Source organism: Amblyomma maculatum, chromosome 10 (assembly GCF_055883805.1).
Source record: "Amblyomma maculatum isolate TAMU_Amacu chromosome 10, ASM5588380v1, whole genome shotgun sequence".
Lineage (NCBI taxonomy): Eukaryota > Metazoa > Arthropoda > Arachnida > Ixodida > Ixodidae > Amblyomma > Amblyomma maculatum.
This window is the reverse complement of record NC_139353.1, coordinates 18,567,243-18,577,041: the sequence shown is the minus strand read 5'-3', so window position 1 is coordinate 18,577,041 and position 9,799 is coordinate 18,567,243. Positions and strand designations below refer to the sequence as shown.

General features: G+C 42.2%; 1 protein-coding gene across 1 annotated transcript; it reads right to left on the bottom strand.

The window, feature by feature from the left end:
• Positions 1 to 668: 668 nt before the first annotated feature.
• On the bottom strand, positions 669 to 8,440 carry LOC146175739 (cystatin-2-like). The gene is made up of 4 exons (XM_084580857.1): positions 8,247 to 8,440; positions 7,267 to 7,509; positions 5,061 to 5,165; positions 669 to 920 (listed from the first exon to the last, which is right to left on the bottom strand). Exons 2-4 carry the CDS (start codon positions 7,483 to 7,485, stop codon positions 816 to 818), a joined length of 429 nt encoding a protein of 142 aa, XP_084436983.1. The 5' UTR covers positions 7,486 to 7,509; positions 8,247 to 8,440; the 3' UTR covers positions 669 to 815.
• Positions 8,441 to 9,799: the final 1,359 nt, after the last annotated feature.

Below are 9,799 nucleotides of genomic sequence, written 5' to 3'. Positions count from 1 at the left end.
GCACGGCTACTACTGCTTTCGTTTGTATATCGTGGCTTAGCTGAGTTAAGTCACAGTCAGTTTTTATTTTGCAATAATAATACTTATACGAACAGCTTCTATTACAAGGCTGTCGAAGTGCACAGTTCAGGAGGCTTCGTGAACCCTTAATTGTTCTTGCTAAAAATTCTAAACGGTACGTAACGTGCTTTAAATGTATACTAAATTTTAGATCAACAGTTCAAAACTTTCTTATTGACTCCTGATAGAGACACTTACATGACATGCAGGGCATTGGTGCGTGCATTTGCGTAGCTCGGCAAATGTAGATCGCTTTTCGCTGTCAACATACCCACCTTTATTGACAACGTAATGGCCTTATTGTGCTTTAGATAATAGATGTGTTAAGCTTATGTAACGGTCGCACTTTTTTCCGTGTTAAGTAGCTCACCTTCCAAGCGTCGGAAGGAAGGTTTTAACATATTTTGCCACCAAAGAACTATTGTTAGCCTTAGCCATGGCTTAAGCACTCAGTCATGATTTTACACTGCTTCAGCTCAGACCATGCCGATTTTGTAAGCGGTGGTTCTAGTACCTCATTGAGTATACGAATACATGTTAAACGCAGAAAGAGGCAAATGCGATCAAAACATGAACTTCCAAGTTAATTTATGTTATACAAGCTTTATTCCAAAAAGGTTCTAAAATTCAGGGATTTGTAAACACGAGACAAAATATTGCTAATTGTTCGGCGCTATGGCTGTTTGAAGATGGAGGTCTGAAATGCCGTATTAATGGCTGGAGAGTCAATTCAGCACTGTCCGAGACGTCTGATATCAGTTTCCATTATCTTGGGAGTACGGGGAGCAGTTGAAGTCGGACACGTCAGTTATATTCAAATCAGGATCGTAGTATATGATTCCCGAACAGAGACCATCGACCTGGAATATACAAGGAGACATTAAAAAAGCATTGGCTATTTATATTAGCTTTAAGCGTCCGCGAAATTTTGAGCAAAACTTAAAATGTTTTTCAAACCAGAAAACATGAATTTCACATGCACGTAAACAGCCTTACATTTTTTGTACCTTGATCTAGATGAGGCTTAGGCTGCGAACAAAAGTCTACAAATGTGAACTAGGGGCCCTTGAAGATTACCAAACAGAAATCAAGCGTTTCCATGCACAATGGCGCCTGAAATAAAATGGCCGACTATTACGATGCTGAGCCTCTTCAACTTCGCATCGAGCCGAACATGTCTGTCGTGGGTTCCTTGTCTTCTGCGTGATAATATATGATCGCGACATGTTACTAATCAGCCAACTCAATTTGAGTATGACCCCTCTCTCCTTACGCCCAATGTAGCCTCCTTCATGCTTTTCACTTTACGCCTTCCATATTTCCCTCTACTGCCATGGTCCTTCTCGCTCTCTAACCGCGTCTCTATTTCCGTCTTCTATTCTTGCTCGCTTGTTCTGCATTCTTGCACTCTCCCATAATCTTCTATTTTCTTCCGGTGGCAACCATTCGGCTTCTTCACGTAGCATCACCATCAGGTTGCGCATTCTTTCACCCTTGTAATGACCTCCTCTCTTCATGACAGCTATGCTACAAATTTTTCCCGTGGCAGCTAGCCACAGTGCGGTCGTGCGCATTTCTAGGCTATCGACTCATCTCCAAATCCTCTAGCCCACCCTCTCTTGCTCTGACCTTCTTTACTATTCCTTAAATTTGGACAGAGGATTTCCATCTCCGCACTCTGCAACCAGTTAGCTATGGCAACTGGTGCTTTGCCTTGCTACTACCTCTTTAACCCTAACCTGAAATTGAAGATAAAGGGATCAAGTACAGGAAACAGAAACACAATGCCCGAAATATGTGCCAGACACAGATTACGATTACGACCGGTCAGTGGGTGGCAGATATTCGCCAAAAAGATGCGCAAGCACCTCAAACGTTATGGAACCATTTTAACACACTCGACATAAATTAGAAATCTTAATCGAACGTGATTCAGCGATGAAATATATTTGCCAGCATTAAAAGATGCCTTAATGCATGTGGCGCCAGCGCAATGCGGCATGATGCAGGCTCCTACCAAAAAGGAATTTTGACGTAGATAGAGACCAGTTAGCTTGAAGAAAGAAAAAACATAAAGAGAGCCTCTATACGCACAGCAACAAGTTTGGACACGAGAAGGAAATAAGAATAATTTTGTTGGCTGCTTGAAATGGCGCACTTAAAACTAAAGAAACCCCTTCAAGCTGACAAGGCACTTCCCGTGGGACACTATTTCAGGGACCTTCAAGACTTCTCAGACAGATGGGGTTAAGAGGCGGACGGTCTAGGATACAAATTTCGCTCCGAAACATTGAGTGTCAGGCGTTGTAATTATGAGCGCGGTACGATCGTGCAGCAATACCTATAGTTAGTGTTCAGTTAAGGCGTGCGAGCATCTCCGTATACGCATCAGTATTGTCGAAGAAAGCGAGCTAGATCACAAAGAGGAAATTATTACGACAGCAATCAAAAACAAAAATATAGGGGGACACTTAAGATCTACCTTCAAAAGTTATGACGCGATAACGTAGGCGATCACCTGACATATACAGTCCCGCTTTAACCAAGCCGCGTGGCCCATGGATTGGCGTGCCTGACTTGGCATCGAAGTGGACTGGAAAGTTAATTCTAATTCCATCTTTAAAAAGCGAATCCGCACCCCGATTCGGTAGCTCCTTGCAACTTTCAGATCTAATGTGGTCTCGATATGTATTGCTTGTATTTATTTTGATGGGAAAACGAACGGATACAAATATTACGGAGAGAGGTCACAGGACGAGCATTCAACCAATATTGACGAGGGAAAAGGCATCTGAAATACACCTGACGAGGCCTCGCCACCCGGCGACATGCATTACTTTCTCAATGCTTGCAAAAGCACTGAAGAATAGAGTACGGTATATGCAGTGTACCTTTCATCACGTGCAGGAAACACAGTAATGAAATAATGTGGTCGGAGCATTTTATAAACTCAAATGATAGGTACAACAAGGTATAAGATAATTTTCTCCAAACAATGATTAAATCGCATGATCAGTTAATTTATTACGACATAAACGGGAAGAATAAGCAACAGTTGCATATACACAAAACAATATTATAAGAAGAAACAGTGCAGCATGAACATAACAGTAATATGAATGAGAACAATTAAGGAGGCAGGTCATTTTGGTTCCCTAAGAATAAACTTTTACCCACGCCTGAAAAGCACGTGGTGACTCTGCATCCGCTGGAATGTCAACCAGTTCAGGGAATAGATACAAAAGCGCAGCGATCTGGTAGTCCAATGATTACGTGCCGTAAGAACTTCTAACGTTTCTCAGTAGACTTGAATCTTTCCTAAAAATATATGCGCATTTCGAACGACGGTACTAGTCACGAAAAGAGCTTAGATTGTTTTTGAAATGCGTGAAAATAATCAGTGCTAGACGATGTCTATATAATTGCAAGAATCTCATTTTTTAGAAACAGTGGAGGTGAGTATTCACGTAATATTGCATTTTTATGTTTCTAATTGCCTTTCTTTTGTAGAATATGGAGACATTCTAAATTACCTTTGATGACAGTGCCTCAAACTAGTATAAATTATTGTAACCTTGAGTAATCTTATAAGGGTAATTGTATTCTTAAAATAAAGCTGGAGCTAAACCACGTTGGTAGCGAACACCTACATCACTTCAGCATTCGGAGAGTTTCACCGGGTCCTTGTTCATACCATTTATGTGTTGTGTCCGGATCAAATTCTCGTGAAAATCTATGCCCAGAAATTTTTGAGTGGTCACACAATTAAAATTCGCCCCTCGAAAACGAAGTTAATATTACTGTCAAGTGCTTTGTTCCTAGCCCGAAAGATAATATAGTTCGTTTTATCTGTATTGAGTGTTTATTCTGTTGTAACCACACCGATAATTATTCGAGCCATGAGTTAGCATTCTTCATTAAGGCAGTAAGCTCATTGCCTTGACAAAATATATTAGTATAGTCAGCATATAACACTATTTCTGAGATTTGGGGCATTAACACAATATCATTTATAATATAAGAAACAGAAGAGAACCTAAGATGGAACCTTGGCGTCATTCCTTCATGCCAGCACGTTCATAAAAACTGCGATCGCACCGTTCACGATATATATTCGTAACTCCGCCTTCGTTGTTTTTTATCCAACCTCTGGGCATGTGAAAGTATTCTCACTCGCGTGTTGATTATTTTACAGGCTTGCATAAGTGATAGAGTTACGGACGAAGGAGGAAGAAGAGGGCAGTGGCGCGGGCAGGAGCTCATGCGCAAGGCCCGCACACTGATTCATTAAACGTCATCTCACGACCTTGCAGCATCTTCTCTCTGTCCTCTGTTCTCCTGTTTTCATCGGCTTGCCTCCGCGTAACAATAGCAACGAGTGCTCAACGTCAGCAACATGCCAGGCATGGGTTGCGACACTGCTGCGATAAGACTATTTGGCGGGCGAAAACGGCCATAAGCTTCGGACATAAAGATGGCATGCTACATGAACTCAACACGCTATATTCAAGATTAATCGTGACGGAATGCCTCCCGTAATTTGTGAATGTACGACAGCACGGATGTAACGTCACATTGTACGGCAATGTGTATGACGCTACGAATAGAACTGCGGGATATTTGTCGTATCTCCGACATAATTATGCAGGTTTTCGACTATTGTTTAATTGGCATTGTGTGACCAGAGAAAAACAATACGAAACCAAATAGTGCGTTTATTTCTAACTCTAATGCAGTATGCAGTAGTTCAACAAAGGTAACGAGTACTCTTTAATATGCGAAGCACTTGTATGCACGAAGCATATGGCACGAGCCACGTGCGTAGAACCATAAGCACGAAAAGTTCATTTCAGCTCCAGCGTAGGCTATTCTACATAAAAAGTAAAAATAAAGAAAGAAACCTAATAAGTGGCTGCGCAATTTGTGCTGTGCAATTTGTGGTAAGAACTTTCATCAACTATTTCGTTCTTCTGTACGCGAAATAAGCCATGTGAGCTCACCTCTCCGACTGGAACGCACTGCTGGGCAGAGTAAGTGTCCTCGCCGACCGTGCAGTTTGACGGAGCTGTAGTGAAGACGATCCTGTATTCCCGGCTTGACACCAGCTGCTTCAAAATGAATAAAGGCGACTGAGAACGACTATTCAATGTCTTCTAGCTTGCAAAGTTAAACAATTAAAGCGACTTAAATATCTGTGCGGTATCGGTAGTTGCTTAACATTTGCGTATGTCAGCCCTGGCGCTTTTCCCACAACGTTTAGTTGTTATAATACTTTTCAAATTCGTATAGAAATTCTGACACAAACACGCTCACACACAGACGCACAAACTTGTAATGCCCAGAAAACGCGGTCGCTTGCAATTCTCTGTTTTCAGCGATTATGGTGGAAGTGTTTGATTTCTTCAGTTGGAGTGGATGTCTCCGGAAATTTCGACCACCAGGGGCTCTTTAATGAGCTCTGATATTGTACAGAACCAGACCGCCTTGCAATTCAGCTCCATCAGAAAGCTGCTGCTGCGACTGGGATTTGTTGCAAAATTCGCGAAAGCTTTGAAAAATAACTTGTTGAAAATTGACAGCTTGTAAAAATTCCAGCAAGGCGCAATGTAGAGAGTTTTATATGGCAATAATTATTGATGAAAAGTAACGCAATCGATTCGTCCTGGTAATTATTAGCTACTTTTCTGGGGCTGTAATGTATCACTCTATAAGTTAAATTTAAAATGAACAAATTTTAATAAACTCGTTTACTTCTTTTCTATAACGTGTACTAGACTGTTCTTCATGAATGCCTTTGCTTACTTGTTTCCATTCAAGGTCTGTGAATACTTAATCTAAACTAGCGGTGAGCAGTACTGAGTAGTAGTTAAAAAAGGTTTCTCCTTGCCTAAGACCACTTTTATGGTAATTTTATCACTTTCTTTATTAAGGACTATGGTTGCTTTATGCAACTTTGAGAAATACTGGGCTCGAAATAGAAAAACGAATATCTTCAGGAACATACTCTTTGCAAAATATTCTGCAAAACTGTCTAAATATTAAGCTATTTAACTAAATCGCGCTAATTAACATTTTGCTCTAGTGAAAAGAAACTCTACGATCACAGTTACCTCATACTGATTTTCTGATACCCAACTCATAAATCTCGCGTATTTCTCATACGTTGCGTGATATATTTGTATGACATGAGATTAGTACGAGTTAAGTATCAGCTTGGTATGAAGAACTGATGTGTGAGGTTAATGATATCTCATATCTTTCTGATAACTTTTACAGCGCAGCTCTTTGGCGCCGGTTCGTGCGTTTCGCGTCGCTGTCGGCGTTGTTCCTCGTAACCAGCTCCGCAGCGGGCACAGCGCGCGCTCCTCTCCCCCCCCCCCCCTCCCCCTCTTCCTCCATGGCGGGACCGCGCGTGTGATGCAGCTGCGAAAGTTGATGATTATTGCAGTGATAAGCCCTGTAACACAACCTTTTTAATCCGGGGTTTATTTTTCAAATTTATTTTCAAGTTACAGGTAAATTTTTTAACTGCAATCTATTAAAATATCATTGTTAATTAAGAACCGTACGTTGCTGATCACGTCTTGTAGAAGGCTGTCGAAGCAAATATTCTGACAGAAAATGTGTGACTGCGCGTTTGGCTTATGCAGCACTGCTGCTTTTAGAGGCGCGCGCGTAAAAAATAGTTTTAAATCTGCCACATTTGCGATTTTTCCTAGCAAACGAGAAAGGTGGGGTTGGGGGCAGGAGGGAGGTACGGGCAAAGTCAAGAAGGCTGTACAGGCATTTCTCAATTTCTTCGGAAGATACAGGTGTTTCTCAATTTCTTCGGAAGATGACGTGGCTATTGAGACATGTTTACACCGATGCTCTGCAGGAGCAGGTGAAACTCAGGAGCACTTCATACGCTAACATGCGGCTGTTCGCGGGCTCTGTATTAGCGCGAGGGTTTTTCTACCGATGCTGAATTGGCACCGTGGGCTTCTTCTCTTTCCTCCAAATCATTTTGCTCCCTGTCCCGCGTCTAGGCCAGCTATCTGTGGATTGCGTTGTTAACCTCCCAGCCTTTGTGTTCTTATGTCGCTCTCTCGTGAGCGTTTCTAAGGTTTAACGTTTAGCTTCGTCTATCCTTAGCCTACGAAGCCAACTAGATCCTGACCACAACTAACAACGCCTCGGCTACAGCGCTTTCTCTCAAGCACTGACCCGAGAGTAGACTTCAGTGACATTGGCAACCGTGTCATACATGTCCTTGTTATGTGTTGTCTGGCTGGAAAGAAGGATGTTAGCCAGGTCTAGATACAGGCTTTTTCCAGGCTTCCGCTCAATCCATCCTCTTAAAATCTCCCCTTGGGAGTCACACTGAGGCACCAGCGCAGTCGTAGCGACGAGGAGAACGAAGGCGGCTTGTGTTGCCATAGTCATTCCGGCTAGTCTTCAACGCACATTCTGCGAGATATAAATGATTGTGAGAGTAACGACCGATTAGCAACTCCTTGTGCAAGGGATAAAATTGCAAAATTTGCAGACACTGCAATGCAACTCCTAGTAGAAGCATGTTCACGCTCAATAAGATAGTCGTCAGTTTGTGCTCTGTTCGAAGGTATTAAGGTAGAGCACATAGATACCATTCTACCACAATAATGTTTTAGAATGCTTTAGAAGAAACGTATGGCCCTTTTAAGACCCTTGGTTTCTCCACCTTGAGCAGCTGCTTTATTGGCAGAAAAACTGAGCGCCGCGTCTGGAAATAATATATTGTTGTTTAGGAGACGTGAATTCATCGTTAACGTTATCATCATCAGCCCTACTACACAAAACGGTTTCAGACATATTTCTGAAATAAAACTAGATGTGTTAAATTTAAAAGGTAAGAAGGGCATGCGCAATAATGGCTCGTTTTAAAACTGCCTTAAAAGTGCTCGTAATTTGTATTGCTACCTTAGTAAACCATGGAATGACCTGAATTATGATTCCATGCGTTCGAGTATAGTATCGTGTAGTGTTAGAATTTTATTACATCAGATATTAGTTCGATGTTTTGATTTATTTGTGTGACTAAATTACATTTATACAAAACTGCCACTTTTAAAACCAGTGTTGCATTCTACGAGCAGTAGCTAAAAATTGCCGGAAGATCCTAGATATGTCCCCTATTTTAAATGCTTGTAAAATTAGAGACTTACGGATGTTCGCGCTAAGCGTGATGTTGATTGCATAAGCAGGTCAGAGTGTAAAGCTTAGAATTGTTTCGGTATCAGCGTTGATTCGATGAAGATAGAGAGTTCATGCCAAGATTTGGAGACAGGAATCAGTTTCTACACGTGCTGCTCATAATTGCTTTTCCTTAATGTTGGCCTCAGGCACTGCACACACCAGGGGCCTCTGCACATATCAGCAAACGGAACGCATGTTAAGAGAGCTGTGATGTTTTCTTCGAGGAGGCAAGACTGGATCACGGAAAATTCTGTCTTACGCTGCATGTTACACTGTCTGCGCAGCAAGCACCATCAACAAACTGCCTACATAAATATAAGACCGCCTGACAGAGGAAACAAAGAAGCACGAATCAACAATTTGCCACGTAGTTCAGCAAGTGTGCTAAGACGTCCGAATAATGCATTATGGTGCGAAAGGGTAAAATACTAAAATGAGAAAGAAATTTAGGCACTACATGAAACTGTATCGTGTTGAACAAATAGGAAGTTATTCGCCGTTTGGAGTAAATGTCAAAAGGCATCTAGTTCGCTCCTGATTGGGACATTCATAAGGTTCGCCTTGAAATCATTTAAGCATTTCGAAAGCAGTGGTGAATGTTCTTGTTGCCAAGGTCATGCTCAAGCTATAGAATGATCACTTGTTGGGTCTGAGATCGCAGTAAAAGCTGGCACACCAAGATTTTTCCTTCCTGCTCACTTGAGGACATCACAATGTCCTCGCATCAGCTCCGCCATTATAAATTTTCTGTGTTTGTCTATTAGTCACTGTGGAAAACTTGAGCTTTTAAAGAAACATGAAAACTTTAAAGCTTTGCAAGGTAACCGATTCGTTCGGCAAGATTTATTGGCAAGATCGATTCGTCAAGATCGTTTTCCTTGGTCACTATAACTGATTATATTTCATGAGATGAATGTCGGTGGTTACCATATTACGACGATGAGAAGTGCTTTCCGTAATGAGAGTCCTTGAACTGCTTTGGATTTGCGCCCGTACGCAGAAGCACTGTGGCGACTCGGGGCAGACCGTAGTAGCTGCGGCCCATGAAACCCGAAGCAATTGATTTTTGCTTTTAAAACAGACTCTGCAGGATGTGGCCCGAGAAGGGAACGGAGAGCACAGCTGCATGCCGCTAGCTATTTGAAAATATACAAACAATACAGGCTTTGACTGTCGTAGCTGTTGGGTGCGATAACCCGACCATGCGACGAGGTCAGCAATGATGATTCAGTGTCTACTTGTTTGCGCCTGCTTTATTAACATACTGTGAGGTTGAACTCCTCAAAGAGTAATACCGAGTGATCCAACGGACCACAGGGGTGGCGCGGATTCACAAGCTGGAAAAGAAAATGGCCACCCCGGCAGACATCATAGTCAGCGACTGAAAACTGGCGATACGTAATTACACGTTGGGAAGAATCTCCCGACAACCAGCACGTATTGTGCAAAATTGTCAGCCCTCACAGCGCATTCGCTTAATCTGGACGCCTGCTCAAGCCTCCCTTCCTGGTAATGAGGTGAC

What these genes read in the sequence shown, in the direction of transcription:
- LOC146175739 (XM_084580857.1), bottom strand. Translation starts at nt 7,485, where the DNA reads ATGACTATGGCAACACAAGCCGCCTTCGTTCTCCTCGTCGCTACGACT. An exon ending in TCACTGAAGTCTACTCTCGG is followed by an intron (nt 5,166 to 7,266) that starts GTCAGTGCTTGA and finishes ATTTTGAAGCAG; the next exon opens with CTGGTGTCAAGCCGGGAATA. An exon ending in AGTGCGTTCCAGTCGGAGAG is followed by an intron (nt 921 to 5,060) that starts GTGAGCTCACAT and finishes TGTATATTCCAG; the next exon opens with GTCGATGGTCTCTGTTCGGG.